The sequence below is a fragment of the Mytilus galloprovincialis genome, chromosome 1 (assembly GCF_965363235.1).
Source record: "Mytilus galloprovincialis chromosome 1, xbMytGall1.hap1.1, whole genome shotgun sequence".
NCBI classification, from domain to species: domain Eukaryota; kingdom Metazoa; phylum Mollusca; class Bivalvia; order Mytilida; family Mytilidae; genus Mytilus; species Mytilus galloprovincialis.
The window spans coordinates 96,712,171-96,730,677 of NC_134838.1; the positions used below are offsets into that span (position 1 = coordinate 96,712,171).

Sequence of the window (18,507 nt, forward strand, 5' to 3'; positions counted from 1 at the left end):
TCTTGGTTTTCGCACCATAACTTTAGTTAAGTAAATAGAAATCTATGAAATTTAAACACAAGGTTTATTACCATAAAAAGAAGGTTGGGTTTGATTTTGGGAGTTTTGGTCCCAACAGTTTAGGAATAAGGGGACCAAATGGTCCAAAATTGAACTTAGTTTGATTTCATCAATAATTGAATAATTGGGGTTCTTTGATATGCCGAGTCTAACTGTGTATGTAGATTCTTAATTTTTGGTCCCGTTTTCAAATTGGTCTACATTAAGGTCCAAAGGGTCCAAAATTAAACTTAGTTTGATTTTAACAAAAACGGAATCCTTAGGCCTAAGTTCTTTGATATGCTGAATCTAAAAATGTACTTAGATTTTTATACGACTGCAAAAATTTTAATTTTTTGGTCGTATATTGCTATCACGTTAGTGTCGTCGTCGTCGTCGTCCGAATACTTTTAGTTTTCGCACTCTAACTTTAGTAAAAGTGAATAGAAATCAATGAAATTTTAACACAAGGTTTATGACCACAAAAGGAAGGTTGGGATTGATTTTGGGAGTTTTAGTCCCAACATTTTAGGAATTAGGGGCCAAAAAGGGCCCAAATAAGCATTTTCTTGGTTTTCGCACTATAACTTTAGTTTAAGTGAATAAAAATCTATGAAATTTTGACACAAGGTTTATGACCACAAAAGGAAGGTTGGGATTGATTTTGGGAGTTTTGGTTCCAACAGTTTAGGAAATAAGGGCCAAAAAAGGGCCAAAATAAGCATTATTCTTGGTTTTCGCACAATAACTTTAGTATAAGTAAATAGAAATCAATGAAATTTTAACACAAGGTTTATGACCACAAAAGGAAGGTTGGGATTGATTTTTGGAGTTGAGGTCACAACAGTTTATGAATTAGGGGCCAAAAAGGGGCCCAAATAAGCATTATTTTTGGTTTTTGCACCATAACTTTAGTATAAGTAAATAGAAATCTATGAAATTTAAACACAAGGTTTATGACCATAAAAGGAAGGTTGGGTTTGATTTTGGGAGTTTTGGTCCTAACAGTTTAGGAATAAGGGGCCCAAAGGGTCCAAAATTGAACTTTGTGTGATTTCATCAAAAATTGAATAATTGGGGTTCTTTGATATGCCCCCCAATCTAACTATGTATGAAGATTCTTAATTTTTGGTCCCGTTTTCAAATTGGTCTACATTAAGGTCCAAAGAGTCCAAAATTAAACTTAGTTTGATTTTAACAAAAATTGAATCCTTGGGGTTCTTTGATATGCTGAATTTAAAATGTACTTAGATTTTTAATTATTGGCCTAGTTTTCAAGTTGGTCCAAATGGGGGTCCAAAATTAAACTTTGTTTGATTTCATCAAAAATTGAATAAATGGGTTCTTTGATATGCCAAATCTAACTGTGTATGTAGATTCTTAATTTTTGGTCCAGTTTTCAAATTGGTCTACATTAAGGTCCAAAGGGTCCAAAATTAAACTAAGTTTGATTTTAACAAAAATTAAATTCTTGGGCTTATTTGATATGCTTTATCTAAATATGTACTTGATTTTTGATTATGGGCCCAGTTTTCAAGATGGTCCAAATCAGGATTCCATATCAAGTATTGTGCAATAGCAAGAAATTTTCAATTGCACAGTATTGCACAATAGCAAGAAATATCTAATTGCACAATATTGTGCAATAGCAATTAATTTTCAATTGGAGTTATCTTTCTTTGTATAGAATAGTAGTTGATAATATATGTTGGAAATTTGCCAGACATGACTATAATGTCATTTTCTATTTTTATTTGCCAATAACTTTATGTAAATAACTTCATTGGAAATTTGCCAATATAAAATGTTGCTGATAAAGCTTTTTTTCCTTATCTTATCTAAAATGTTTTTAGATAATGTATGTTGGACATTTGCCAGACATGACTATGATGTCATTTTCTGTTCTTATTTGCCAATAACTTTATGTAAATAACTTCATTGGAAATTTGCCAATATAAAATGTTGCTGATGAAGTTTTTTTTATTGTTTTATACAATAAACAATGTATATTCACTTTTACTACCAACCAATCTTTACCATTCAGTGATAACAAGCACTTTATTTTACATTTTAATATTTTATGATGTATTTAAAAGAGTAGTTATTGTTGCAAACTCCATTAGAAATTTGAATTGATATCAGTTTTGGAAAAAGGGAAACAGGGATGTGAAAAAAAGGGGGGGTTTAAATTTTTCTCATTTCAGATTTCATAAATAAAAAGAAAATTTCTTCAAACATTTTTTTGAGAGGATTAATATTCAACAGCATAGTGAATTGCTCAAAGGCAAAAAAAAACTTTTAAGTTCATTAGACCACATTCGTTCTGTGTCAGAAACCTATGCTGTGTCATGATCAACTATTTAATTTTAGATTTAAAAAGTTTGAAGAAGAAGTCTTTAATTGATTTGTAAAATCTTGACATTTGTTTTGTGTAAAAAAAAACCATGTAATGTCAAAAATTTGATCACAATCCAAATTCAGAGCTGTATCACGCTTGAATGTTTTGTCCATACTTGCCCCAACTGTTCAGGGTTCGACCTCTGCGGTCGTATAAAGCTGCGCCCTGCAGAGCACCTGGTTGATTATTGGCCCAGTTTTCAAGTTGGTCCAAATCAGGGTCCAAAATTAAACTGTTTGATTTCATCAAAAATTTAATAATTGCGGTTCTTTGATATGCCAAATCTAACTGTGTATGTAGATTCTTAATTTTTGGTCCTGTTTTCAAATTGGTCTACATAGTCCAAAGGGTTCAAAATTAAACTAAGTTTGATTTTAACAAAAAATGAATTCTTGGGCTTCTTTGATATGCTGAATCTAAACATGTACTTAGATTTTTGATTATGGGCCCAGTTTTCAAGTTGATTCAAATCAGGATCCAAAATTATTATATTAAGTATTGTGCAATAGCAAGAAATTTTCAATTGCACAGTATTCAGCAATAGCAAGAAATCTTCAATTGCACAGTATTGTGCAATAGCAAGAAATTTTCAATTGCACAGTATTGCACAATAGCAAGAAATCTTCAATTGCATAGTATTGTGTAATAGCAAATATTTTCAATTGCACAGTATTGCGCAATAGCAAGAAATATCTAATAGAAATTTTCAATTGGAGTTATCTTTCTTTGTCCAGAATAGTAGTTGAATCAACTTGAATCATTGTTTTATACAATATACAATGTATATTCACTTTTACTACCAACTGATAAATTAAAACAATCTTTACCATTCAGTGATAACAAGCACTTTATTTTACATTTTAATATTTTATGATGTATTTAAATGAGTAGTTATTGTTGCAAACTCCATTAGAAATTTGAATTGAGATCAGTTTTGGAAAAAGGGAAAGGGGGATGTGAAAAAAAATTGAGGGGGGAGGGGTAAACTTGTCTCATTTCAGATTTCATAAAAAAAATTAAAACTTTCTTCAAACATTTTTTTGAGAGGATTAATATTCAACTGCATAGTGAATTGCTCAAAGGCAAAAAAAATATTTTAAGTTCATTAGACCACATTCATTCTGTGTCAGAAACCTATGCTGTGTCAACTATTTAATCACAATCCAAATTTAGAGCTGAATCCAGCTTGAATGTTGTGTCCATACTTGCCCCAACCGTTCAGGGTTCAACCTCTGCGGTCGTATAAAGCTGCGCCCTGCGGAGCATCTGGTTTTATGATCAAGACAAAAATTTCCATTTTGTGTTTATTTTGTAGCCGTATCCTTCTTTATCATATAGGTACACCAATTAGATTTTCAATCCAATTTGAATCATAGAAAAATTGGTTTGAACTAACCTCCAAACCATCAACGATTCTGTATTGAGGAGTACCCAAATTGCATCCTTGCTTAAATTTGCATCGTCAATGAATAACAGAGCTTCTGTTTAACTTTTTAGATATTTTGAACAATTGGATACTTGTCCATGCTTACTCTTCATTTTTTAAGAAATAGATAATTGAAACATATTGTATCAACTTCCAAGCAAGGACCGAAGCTCATAAACTCGGCAATCGCAGGACTTCGGGAATGTCCGGAGAGCCGACAACCTTGCTTCGGAAGTTGATATTGTATTTGCTAATTTTAAAAAGATGACGTTTTGATGACGTTGCATGGCGACGTTTCGGTACATTTTGCTTTTTCAGTAAACACTTCATCTGTTGATAAATACTGTGAACATTTTGTGTAAATCTAAATATTTTTACCTATGTTGAAAGATTTGCATAGTATCAAATCAGAAAAATACAAATTGTTTAGTCTCTAGAAAATCTTGTAATTCCGCTGCTGTTTTTGCTAAATAGGTGCAATTTGGGTACCGTTACGTTAATCTATTCCTGGGGCAGAAAATCTTAAAGATTCCGAACAAATCTACAACCTGCTGCTAGTGAAATCATAATGTGTTGCAAGCTCAAATTATCTCAAAAAGCAATGAAGTAATCATAAACACACTCTGAAGCTTGATAAATTTTTTGTTTAATCTGTTAAATGAAGGACACACACAGTGTATACAATCATACCCTGATCAAGCTGAAAAAAACTCCATTCATAGACAAATTTACAAAAAAAACTAATTATTTGACAATCATCAACAAAATTATGTTCCATACATATAGTAAGAGGTGCAAATATTCAATCTACAATTACAAAATTTTAAGAAAGAAAAAAACATATGGAGGGCATTGAATCTACATATAACAAAACAGTTAAAAGTCCAAATCAAATTCAATGTTCCAAAAGCATTGACAATTTTGAAAAAATCACTGATCTTGGTAGCTATGACCGATTTTCAGAGAGTAGAAAACCTGAGAACTTGATATCTTGACTGTATACAAATCATTGATGTTCCTAGGATTCCGTCTGGCATAGTCCTTTACTGGGACCCGCATTCTGAGTAATAGAACATTTACATTTGGTATATATAGATATTGGAAGGTCTACATGTCAGTCGGCCAGGGTTCTTACGACCCTGATCATGTTATGTTGTGGGTCTGTGATCAAGTCAAGTTTTTGAGGTCACGTCCGTATTTCCAATAGTATAAGCAATAGATCTTATTGAGGTATTGAACGATTGTTAGGTGTTCATGTCGGTCTTCAAGGATTCATCTGACCTTCATCTCGTTTTAATGAATCATCGACTCGAGTAACATTTAGATTTCCTCGAACGAATTGATCAACCATATTTTGGTGTATGGAATGACTAAGATGTACATGTACACTTTGGAAGGATTCAAACCTTTACTCATTATTTTTCATGGTTAAAGTGATTTTTTTGTGATTACAAATTGTCAACTTACATTGATGTATGGATTGCTTGTGAGATGTACATATTCGTTTGGTAGGGCTTGCCTACACCTGACCCACTTTTAATGGTTCATATTCTTAGTAGCTCCATTTCTGAGATAGTGCTACATTTAATAATAGGTCATCTATATATCTTGTATAGAATGGCTATCAGTTGTGCGTATATAACTGCCAGAGTTCATGTGACATTGACTTCATTTTCATTTTCATTGATTATTGGTTTTTTTACATGTTTATGTGACACCTGTAGTAGAACTTCTATCTTTTTAGATACTTTCCACATACAATTCAATCATGATCAATTAAACAGTCAAGGCATATCAGCGTGTGTAGTCTTACATTTTATGAACAGTAAATTTACAGAAAATGACTTATCAATGACATTTCATGTCGGTATGCCATCCAAGATGTAACGTTCACAAGCAGTGGCATCGAACTAATAGTTCTATATTTTCTCCCATTTATTTGTATTGTAGTCCTGTCATGTAATGTTGTCATTTTAATGTTATAATTAGCATTGCCATTAAAGCGGGAGGTTTGGCATGCCACAAAACCAGGTTCAAACCACCATTTTTTTCTTATAATGCCCTGTACCAAGTCAGGAAAATGGCCATTGTTATGTTAAAGTTCATTTCTGTGTGTGTTACATTTTAATGTTGTGTTTCTGTTGTGTCGTAGTTCTCTTATATTTGATACGTTTCCCTCAGTTTAAGTTTGTAACCCGGATTTGTTTTTTCTCTATCGATTTATGAATTTCGAACAGTGGTAGCATCATTCTGTTGCCTTTATCTCAAACTCATGAAAAATAATAAGCTTGTAATGCAGAACGCCACACCATCGTTTTATCTGCACAAGACTCGCTTGTTATACTGGAATCAATACATTTGGAAGGACAAATCAATAACAAAGTTTGCAGTACATTGAAAACCAAATATCCCTTAAGTTTGTGTTTAGTCGTTCTGATGTCATCTATGCCTGGGTGGAAAAACCTTAGTGTTTCAATTGAGTTTTGTCTTGCCTGCTATGAAGAATGCGAGGTGTAGGAAGATACTAATCCAGCGGTGACCACATACTCTTTGCGTTAGACTTCATATTTCAGAAGGTAGACTACCTGAAAATTTTATATTTCGTTAACATTTGCTTTTTTTTAAATTTCCGCCTGGCATTTGTCCCTAACTTCCTACATGGTTGACCGTTCCAAGACCGTTTAAAAAAATGGTTTTTAATCATTATTTTCGCACTTGTGTGTTAAAGTGCTTTTTTTCAAATGTAAACTCTTGGTCTATATATATCGATCGAAATTATTTTCCTCATCCACATTTGTAACTGTTTGGTTCAGTAATGTATAACAACGAGTTGGTCATTATAGTTTGCTTTTCTGTCCATTTTTATGTTCATACATTTTCCGGATGAAATTTCAGTATCCGTTAATTAATCCATATTTCTATGTTTTTTTTCTCCAAAATCGCTTTAAAGAATTTATAAATTTATCGCTCGGATCTTCTTGAAATCTTGGTATCATCCACAAATACCGGTAGGTAAGCACCAGAGTAATCTTAGTAGTTTGTTTAGATAAACGCGGAGAAACCATTTTTGATCCTTGGTGAATCTCAGATTTTTCCAATCTGATTCTTCACAATTGAACATTACCTTTCTGTTTTCTCCCGTGTACAAAGCTTTTATCCATTTTCTGGGTTCATTGGTCAACATTTATATTTCTGTTTCTCAGATACCATCAGCAATAATTGATTATAAAATATATTGACATACACATCTAGAGAAGAGGGTCAGTTGAGAGCTATAGTGAAATGTCATGATAATGTATAGAGATATTTTGCCTGTTTTGTGGATATGTTCCGTACCATATATGTTTTTTGACCGTATGCGTATGGTCATGACCATATACAAGCACTCAAATGGTCCGAACATACGTACGCGTATGGTCGGACCATATGAGTATTATACTCGTTTGGTTATGAACGGGCCGGACCATAGAGGTATTTTCGAATATTTTAACATCCTTTGCAGGAACACACAGATCCAAACCCCAAAAAATCCACAAATTACTATCTCACTTCTGTTATCTTTAACAAATATATAAATTATTGTATCTGTTAGGTATCTTGCATATTTTCGCTTGAAGTCGATATAAAACCGCCTTTACACTGAAGATATTCATCCGTAATTGAAACCACATGCGTAAGGGGCACGGATCGCTATTCTGTTTTCTTAGTGTTTAAATTGTCAAAGTATTTCAGAACTTCCCGGTGACACAATTTATTTCTTATTTCTGATTCTTTCTTTAAATGGAAGTATTTTTGCTCGCATCTATTACTGTTACTGTAAAAAGTATAAGTAACAAAAAAAAAAACAAAAAAACAACACATGAACACATTAACGAAAAACAATAAGAACTTTCTTAAGACATTATAATTTAATACAAATTTCAACACCAAAAGAAAGAAAAAAAGAAAAGAAAGAGGGCCAATAACCAAAGTGCCTGTGAGTTTTAGTTTGTAACCAGGATTTGATTTCTCTCAATCGATTAATGACTTATGAACAGCGGTATACTTCTGTTGCCTTTATTAAGCAATTTACTTATTGTTAAACCGTTCATTTAGATATTTCTTGAAGGAATTTTCTAAAGATGGCATTTTGCATTTTGTAAGGACAAAGCTATAATGAGCCGATCTAAACATATTTAACTATGATAGTTCTTTCTTTTAAGTAAGATTAACTTCATCAAATTCTTCATGTAACGATGACTACCAAATAATTGAATTTGTAAAAAACAAATATTTTTAGAAACTTTTATTCTAGTAACACAGTTTTAACGTTCATCATGTTAATAATCCGGACCATACGAGTATGGTCGGACCACATTCATGAGTAAATACGCAGATGGTCATGACCATACGCATATGGCAAATACTAATATGGTCTGGAACAGATATATGTAACAGTTGATACAATATTCAAGGACTAATGTTTTCTGTTATAATTAGCCTGATAGTGGGATTCATCAAAGACACTGATCAATGTGTGAACCAAATACAAAATATCTCACTAACTGTTAAGAAAATGTATATTTCTTTCCTTTCTTTTTTTCCACGTTTGCTTTCAACTCCGTCATTAAAAACGAATTACAAGTAGTCAGATCCCTCTAAAGCATCAGAATTTGCTTTGAAATACATATAAATTTTTAAGCATGAAATAGTTTATTCAGTAGAAAAGAAATCATACAAACAATACAATCAATAATATCAAAATAGTAAAGAATATTAAATAACACTCATGTAGATACAAGTATTTTGCTTCCTCACAATAAGTTATAGTAAAACGAGGGAAGTATCTAAATATCCACCTATTTCATTCATTTCTAAGCTTGAATTCATTCATTTATCATCGGGCTGAACTAAGACTTCATTGAATGACTAGGTAAATATATAGACACAATTTAAGATCTGCTGAAAAGGCAATGTTTTGTATCATTATAGAATGTATATATTCAATTTATTTCTTCCATTGCAGTAACTTTTGGTTTACATTATAAAAGAGAAAAACTGTGTTACCAACAATGAAATAGGTATGATTATAACAACAAATGAAACTGTTCTAGCTCTTTTAACATACCTTTGTGTGCCTATACACAACTAATATTGCTAATACTAACATCGGATTGAAATATCAGAGCGTATTTTTTTCTTAATATTTTCCTTTTTTTTACAAATTTTTATATCATTTTATTTCTTTTATGTTGCAATTTTTTTCGTATTTATTTGTGAAATATAATATGTGTATTTTATCTTTATAACATATTGTTATACTTGACTATATGGGTTTCTTGTAGCCATAAATACTGGCTTCAACTTTTCGAAAAATTCACAAATTCACAAATCAGCAAAACAGATGTACAACATCTTTAACTTTTTTTAAAGACATTTGTTAGAACTTTAGATCTTTAACTTTAGTTTAAAAATTATCCGAAACTTTACATCTGATTTGCTGTATAATATTAAGCCAGTGTTTATGCTGGTTTTTGATGATCTAGATTCAAGACAAACTCGTATGACATTTAATACTTGATATATCTAAAATATGACATGCAACTGTGAGAATTTTCAGAATTTGACTAACCAGATTAATTAGATACTTTTATTGATATATTTCAGTTTGCATCACAAGGACCAGACCAGGTTGTCCCACATATTAATCAAATAAGAATATGGGGCAAATACGTCTGGATCTTGTGACTGATTTTGCTGAAACGTTCAAGTGTAGATTTTTCTATAGTATTGTTCATAAGGTATTTCTATTTACGAGTAATTTTCAAAAGAAAACGACGTAGGATTGAACTTATTTCGGGAACCTCAAAAAACAATTAATATTTGCTCATACATTATGCCAACTTTAAATATTTTAAAGAGCATTATGCTGATTTTAGCAAACACTTTCTTCAGTTGCATTTTACATGAACATGATAGTTATCACTGTCACCAGAGGTCTGAATCTTTGATAACTTATGAATTGAATGTAAGAAGCAAAGCAGTGTTTGGCTAACTTCTTAAAGGGACATGAAGGAGAATTACACAGGAAAACTGCATTTCTATAAATTTGTAATGTTAATAATTCAACAGCATTTTTCTTAATATCAGTTTCGCAAAAATTCCAAAGTTAAAAGTTTTTGATATATCCGTTCTCCAATTTAAGTTACATTTGGCTACAAAAACCCACCAATTACACAAAGTTTCCTATAGTCACAAACTGATCAAAAGGTTATCACTCCCTGATGTAATCAAAGTTGTTTCAGTGAAACGAATAAATTCCAGTATGCTTCTAATAACATAAGTGTACATCTATGTTTTTAATCAAATTTCAATAGTCTTATCTTAGTACATGATTCTATAATTAGCGATTTGTTATTACTGTTACTGTTTCATTACAGTGTTGAGAACGGTAATGCAGTTGTAACATGGAATTATTTGAATCTGCAATTATTTTTAATTCTGGAAATATTGATCAGAAATGTATGATGAAAACTAACCCAACTAAAAAGGGTTAGCCATGCACATGGACAGGGTTAATTTTACTTTCACTGATATATCAGTATGAACTAACTAACCGCCTTAGTTATACATGCATGGCTAACACTCCTAAATTGGGTTATTTTTCATCATAAATTTCTTATCAATTTTCAAGATTTCAAAATGATTCCGTATTCAAACAATTCCTTTGTTTTATTGCTTTATATTGGTGTCGTATTATAAAATAATTGATTTGATAATGTTACTGCTTAATATAAAAATACACAAGTGGATTTGAAGCAACTAGAAGATGCACATATTTATTTCGCCTTCAACTTGTTTTACTGCAACTTCCTTATACCTTTCAGATTGCTGAAATTTATTATTTGATAAGTTTGACAAAATGGTGCGGTATGTATTTTGCTAGCCTTTTTGACAACCAAAAGCTTCTTGAAGAATGAAATCGGTTTGTTTCTCCAATACAAAAAGTGTAATTATAGTTTATCCTGTGTTATCCTCACTATGTTCAATTAAAATGATAAGTTTAGAGAATTGTGCAGCATGCAAAGCCCACTCCGTTTTCATCGCCACAGCAAATAAGTGGTCTTAATTCTTCATCTTCTTCTGTTTTTCTTCTGAACCAAGTCTTGGGTTGCTTTGTGTAGATCTCTTCTTCTTCCTGTTAATTTCAAAACAACATAAAAGGTAAGTGGCTTATCAAACACAAGTATAAAAAAAATCAAGTTGGTCGGATATTTTGACTTTTGTCATATGATACAGTGAAAGTGCAATGATACCGACAAACCATTTGATTTCTATTGTCATTACTTTAAATATATTGGGACTCTAATAAAATTTTCAAACTAAGAACCAGTTAACAGACTGTATTGGTAGGTTTTGGAGTAAAGATTTAAAAAATGAGTGACTTGGAAGTTAACTGAAAAACTCGAATAAAATCAAAATTCATTTGGATAAACCTTCATGTATGTCAATTATACGATCTTCATAGTGTAATCAGATTTCAAAAATGTCTTTTTATTAAGGTGAATCCAAGGTTAAAGACGTCAACATTTCTAGCATTATATTTCGATTATATCATATCATAGTTCAAAAAGATCCCCTATTAGTCTTAGTAGAATTGATAAACTGAAATTGGGACAAACATAATGAAACTATATTGTTCTATAATCATATGTCAACCTTCATCAAATCAAGTTTGTTAACCTAATTCAAACATCACATTGAGGACACATATCATACTTATAGAACTTGGAATTATTTTACCTAAATACATTTGGGCTGTACCTATTATTTAAAGAGCTTGTGTTTTTCCTAGAGTGGTCAAAACTGTCATGTTATTACAATAATAAAAAGAAAGAAAAATATAAAAACCATAAATGTGAACATGTGAAAATCTGCAATATATATAACTGTGCGGGATGTATAAAAACATAGCCACGTCCATATGAAGACGATAAGTCCGCTCTGCAAGTTAAAGGATTTTGAAACAACTTTCTGAGTGGTCCATAGATGGCAAGGCAAAATTACTGACCCTATCTTACACCTTTATATCACAGTGGGAGTTCCAAAGTCATGTCCCTAATCATGGTCTGCTGTCCTACAGAATCCTCTTTTTACGTTCTGAATATGCATGAAATATTTACCACCGGATGTTAAGCCATCAACAGCCATCAACCAATCTCAGTGTTTTCGATCTTTTATAAATATCATAATAGTTACCTCTTCGTCATAGTCAAAGTTGGCAATAATCCTTGGTTTCTTAAGTGTTATTTCCGGAACATTCATCTTTTCAGGCAGACCATTTTTCTCTAAGTCAACCTTTATATTTTGCTCTACTCTGCTGTCTGTTACCTCCTTGTCAGTTAGTTCTGTATGATCCTCGTTTGGCTCAGTACTGTCTACTTCTGTCTTCTCGGAAACCATGACAACACCCTTGTCATTCAAATTATTTTTCTGATGTGTATTGTCATCTTCATCAGAAACAAAACTTTCATTGAAACCTTCCTCTTTTTCATCGACAAATACGTCATCTTCTTCTCTGTCGTTTTCTTGTTTATCCATATTGGATTCGCAATCAAGATGGCTGTCATTGTTGTTTAGATGCATTTCATCTTCGCTTTCTGATGTTGTTCTTATTCTATGGTCTTCTTCAGAATTATATCCTGTATCACAACTACTGTGTCTTTCTTCGTCATTTTTAATCTCTGCAAGTTTCATTTCTTCTTGAAGACTGGTTTCGGTATAACTTATTTCAGGCACATCGATGGTTTCCTCGTCGTTGTCATCGTATACCTGTAAAGGAGTATATTTAAAGTACTTAAAATGTATCGAGGCTCAGAGTTCAAGCTTATAACTAGACATAGGAGCATTATTTTAATTGAGAAATGACAATTACTGCAACATCGTCGCCCATTTCATATACACAAATCATACAAAATATTCTTTCTTTCCTTTCATGTCATGCACAACTCGATATACAGGCGAAAATGAGCAACACTTTTCGCAAAAAAAAATACAATTCTATTTTGCTTTAAACTATGTTGATAATAATAATAAAAAAAGTAAAATCAACTAAGATCACATTTTGAAAGAAAGAAAAACAGTCGATGAGATCAGAACAAAATTTTGAGATTTCGTTTTTAAAGAAAATTCAAGTTATTTGCATTACAAAAGAAAAAAGCTCGCACCTTAAAAATTCTCTTGATAAGTATTTGCTCATTTATTTCATGTGCAAATATCAGTTTAAATAATGAAAAGAGATTAAACAAAATAAACAAACCATCAATGATACCAAAGTCAATAGTAAGTGGGACCGACGCGCGTTTTGTGTTTCATAAGACATATTGGTGGCGCAAGAATAAATATTCGGTGTCAAAACGTTCACCAGCAGTGACATCAAAAGGTTATCAAAGGTCATCAACGATACCAGTCATTTAAGGTTCATGTGGACCCTATGGCTAAAATGGCTGTATTTTCACCTCAAAATTTACTCTGAGTACAGACAAACCTGCGTATCTATAACAATTTTCAGGCATAGCATGCCCTAGATAAATAAATTTCAAACATGTTTTAGGTTTTAGAACAATAAAAACTTACCAGGATTTCGCCGCGCACTTTTTTCATTCCTCCAGAAGGTGCCAAAATAAACTAAGTTGTGAAACAGGTTTGAGAACTTCCCCACAGGTAATAATTGAAGTGAGCTGTATTAAATGACATGGACAATAGATGGACAATAGATACCTGACAATAATTGGTTATTTAAACTGTTTACCTGAGTGGACCATATCAAGGTAAACTCAACTGTTAGTTAATTTTATCATCTTCTGCTGGGACGAAAAAAAAGTGTACGGCACAATCCGGTTAAGTTATGAATTTTCTAAATCATACAATGCATTTGAATTCTATTTATCTAGGGCATGCTATGCCTTAAAACTTTTCCAGATGCACAGGTTTGCCTGTACTCAGAGTAAATTTTGAGGTGAAAATACGGCCATTTTAGCCATAGGGTACACATGAACCTTAATTAAGTACGCCAAACGCGCGTTTTGTCTTCATGAGACTAATTATTGTTTTTCTGGTACCTTTTGTTTACTAGAATGTAAGTTTCCATAGATGGACCAACACAAAGATAAAAAGTCTTACACTTTCTTCGTCATCTTCTTTGTTAACAGCCTCTGCTTGGTTAACACTGATAGCATCTACTGACACCTCATCTTCATCGCAGTTTATACTGATGGTATCAGCTTTAGAACCGTATAACAACTCGTCCACCATACTTGGAGACAAGGAGATATCATCGTCAGCAACCAGAGCAACGTACTTGCCTTTATTTCCTAATATTGATAGAAATTGAACCTTGGATACAATAACTTTTTCCCTCGAAATATTGAATTTGGTGACACTTAAAGTAATTTCGATCGCTTAATGTCATTCAGGACCTAGAAATCATTTTTTTTTATTAAGCTTAATATATTATATATTGCTAGAGTGTCAAAGATAGGTCCTGTAAATGAAGTTAACTGTATACTTATAAGGACTAGTTTGTTACTCTATTTATTACCTTTTAACTATTTTAATACATACATTTTTTAATTTTTTTGGCTTAGTTACGGGACTTTATCATAAAAATGAACATGCATATCTTGAATTTATAGTAATCCGATCGACACAATCGATTATATCGATTAAAGTTTATGACCCCTTCTGTATATAAAAAAGAAGATGTGGTATGTTTTCCAATGAGACAACTATCCACAAAAGACCAAAATGACACAGACATTAACAACCATAGGTCACCGTACGGCCTTCAACAATGAGCAAAGCCCATACCGCATAGTCAGCTATAAAAGGCCCCGATAAGACAATGTAAAACAATTGAAATTGTAGCCATTTTTGTACGAACTTTTCAAACTTCAATTGTATTAAAACTACAGATATGATGAATTATAGAGATAGGTCATTTTGTACATATAACAAGGGGAAACTTGATGCAAAGCATTATTACTTACTGTTTCATTGCATTTAATAGAAAAAGAGTACTACTTTGTGGAAAATCCACAGCCTTTAATACAGAGATTTTTGTTATGAAATTTGAAACAAAATTTACTCATTTGCTTTTCTCTGATGTGCTAGTGTTTATTTTGTACAAAAAAAATCTAAAGAACCTGTAAATTCCAAAATACCTCGTGCTGAGTCACTAAAATCGAGCACACTCTAAAAGGTGTACTTGATTTGGTCCATATTTTTTACCAATAACTACATTAAACTTGTTGTGAGGAAATCAATTGAATGCGCAATGCTAGCACTGCTTGCAAAAATCTTATATCTATCAGTCATCAAATTGCCAAATATGAGAGTACAAGGATAAAGGTTGTGTATAGGAATTAATAAATGTTTGAACATTAATTTTACCATTGTATGTTTTGGCTTTTAGTACTGGTGTTCCTTTTCCTTCATACTTCTTCGATTTCTTTTTGTCTTTTGCTGTAAAAGTTAATATCACGTATAACAAGAGAGATAATGAGATTATTTTAAGATGATATCTGCACATGGTTACAGGGTTGAAGGTGGATTTAAGACGCCACATCATGACGGTTTTGTCAATTAAGTTTTTTATTTTGTTTTAAGTTAAAACACAAAAATTATGTATAACTAACAAAATAATAGAATCCTCTGAAATAGAAATTATTCATTTGATTTATTTCTCACTTGAGCATGTTAAACCGTGGAAATCCGATAATAAGGAGTAATGAGTAATTTTATTTATCACACAAGGAACTCCATAAGTTAAAAAGGAAATATGCGACAAAATGAATGCTTTAACAACATAAAAAGAAAATAAAACTATAGACGTAGAAGCAAATATTTCTCGACCGTAGAAAAAAATTTTGAACTAACTTGAAGAAGCCCTATAATCTGAGAAGGTACACAGGTTAATAACTCAATTTCAACAGGTTAAACAATTATTAAAAGGCTGCGAGGGATTTTTCATTATATCTCCGTTAATTTTAGTTTATGTAAAAAGGAGGCTTATCCAGTACCTCATCATGATTAGGTCATTATCAATACCAAGATGCCAAAAAAGATAGATATATGCATGCACTCATAATTTTACAAGCAATAGTAAGGTTCCTCAAAAAGTAATGAGTTTTGAATGTGTTTGGCCTTACTATTAGTACTTTTGATTTTTTTTTTGTATATATTAGACTGAAACTTAATTGCATCATCTTCATGTTCTGTATCTTTTCTATTCCATTATTATTGTTTATACTATGTATACATTATTCACACAAGTACTACTGATCAGTTAAAGGCGTTATACGTATCACAATCCACAAATAAACGCCAAATAATTCATTCTGGCAGTTCATCAAAGAGGGTGCGTATTTCTGCATATTTTCACAGAAGATCGACTCATTGTTACACAAACACACATGTATTCTCTCATAGTAAGAACAGCTTAATCCAATTGATTATTAATCATTCATCGATAGAAGGAAACTGCCAAAAACCTAGGTATTGTGATTTTTTTTAAAGCATAAATATTATATAAGTAAGAGTTATCTAAAATGCTGTTGCCAATAATAAATCTGCAAAATGAGATCGAGCTTTGCACTGGTAATAAAGTTCAAGCTGTATTTTGTAAAGATGAAACATTTTATAAATAATTGCAATTCTAAAATTCCGTTCTATGAGTTTATACTAAGTTGAATTGGTGCCAGCAATATGTGAACATAGTTGACTAATCAATGTATAAAGTAACCATCATATTAAAATTTTAAGACTCTGCATCTCAGAGTTCTGCATAGATCAAATTTAAAAAAAAAAGGAGTAACTCTTGCAAATAGAATAAACATTGCTAGAGTATGAATTCAGGAAATCTTCATTAAGCACTTTCATTTCATAAATTTTGCTTTTCGAACTTTTGGCCACGAGCGCAAAAGGTGAAGGAACGTTATATTCAAGAAGCACGTGCTGTTTGGAAAGAAATCAATTTGGCCTTTTGTTTTTCAATGAGCACACGAAAACAAGCTATGAATATTAGCAAAAATCATAATATGTCAACGAACTGAAAATTGTTTCATTTTTTTCTCTTTATAATTTAATAATTTATTTTGATAAGGGTTATACACATTAGTCATGTTTGTCCTTAACTCACCATGTTTTCGTCTTTTCCGGTTCTGCCTTCTGCCACCAACAAAAAGAACATCAGTTTTTTCAAGTTGGAATGCTTTGTTTAAAGCATTTTGTATTTTGACTCGGAGTGGGCTGTGCATACTACAATCTCTAATAGGGTGTGAGGACAAGTTATTGGGATAGCTGCATGGTGTTGCGCTATACCCTAAAATAGAAGATGTACCGTGTCAAGATGGACATTACTAACAGAGTATGAGGACGAAATATTGGGGGTAGCTATAACCTTAATTGTTTATTATCATTCTATAGAAAATACTGGGTTTTTCATTGATGATAATTCAATTTCTTCTGAAAAAATATTATCATAAAACTCATAAAATTGTCATATTGGAACGTTTAACTACTTTTAACAAACAGTACTGACGGTATTGTCACTTCTTCCAAATTTATTTTCCTACTAATATCATTTTCTATCTTTCTTTTTGCTTTCCTCTTTAATTTATCAAAAATATTAAAAATCTTTCATTTAAAAACTTTCATAGTTTTACAGTATATGTCTATATAATCAACTTACCTGCTGTACAAGTGTAAAATTCCTTTAAAATTATTTTCTAAAAAGCAAAGGAACCAGTCCCCCGATAGCTGTTGGAAAACTGCACGTGGTTAACATATGAATCAGTATATGTAGTACGTATGTGTATATAGTTAATTAAGATCTGCAGCAATATGCACACATACAACAGATGTCTGAATGACCGAACTTCATGAGGCATTCAGATGGTGTAAATTAACAGCGCATTATAACATAAGCAACTGATTGTCTGGACAGTTCTTATGTGTTATTATGTTATTTTCATAATATTACAGTTGAGAAAAGTAAGGGATTAATAGAGGAATCATGTATCATAATATGTATTTCATTTGACAGACGAAATCCGGATATTGACGAAAAACGTCAAGGTAAAAATGTAAAAACTTCGATTTTTCTAAAATGAACATTTTAAATTGTCATGATTGCTTTTAACTGCCTTGGTTGCTACACTAAAAATATTGTAATCCCGACGATAAAAAAAAACCCATTAATTTGAATAATCCATAATATTTGGAATCATTTTAATTACAGTTTTTTTCCTAGGATTAAAAAAAAAAACTCTAATGATTGTTTAATTCTGTTAAATTTTGATTTGAAAACAAAAAGTATTGAAACAACCACCCTCAAATCAGTTAGGATAACCGTCCCTGCGAGACCCCCCTCATCGGTAGCCAAGGTCATTCAACACCCCTAGTGGTAGAATTTGCCCTTGAACAATTGCAGTTTACAGTAAAAACTACTTACCTAAGACTGGGTAACAGTACTTTTGAACAAGGCCATAAAATTTAGTTTTATATCTATCACGAAATAATCCAGACAGACGAAGTTCATTCATATTTCTGCATCAAATTTCGCGATATATATTAAGCTATGCGCAAGTTTTTGAAGACACGTTTA

The 18,507-nt window shown here is 31.8% G+C and overlaps 1 protein-coding gene across 1 annotated transcript; it reads right to left on the reverse strand.

The window, feature by feature from the left end:
* Window positions 1–10,761: 10,761 nt before the first annotated feature.
* Window positions 10,762–17,719, reverse strand: LOC143046091 (uncharacterized). Its single transcript, XM_076219081.1, has 6 exons — window positions 17,593–17,719; window positions 17,041–17,223; window positions 15,294–15,365; window positions 14,025–14,215; window positions 12,102–12,674; window positions 10,762–11,040 (listed from the first exon to the last, which is right to left on the reverse strand). The coding sequence occupies exons 2-6, from the start codon at window positions 17,156–17,158 to the stop codon at window positions 10,906–10,908; spliced, it is 1,089 nt and encodes a 362-aa protein (XP_076075196.1). The 5' UTR covers window positions 17,159–17,223; window positions 17,593–17,719; the 3' UTR covers window positions 10,762–10,905.
* Between the last annotated feature and the right edge of the window lie 788 nt (window positions 17,720–18,507).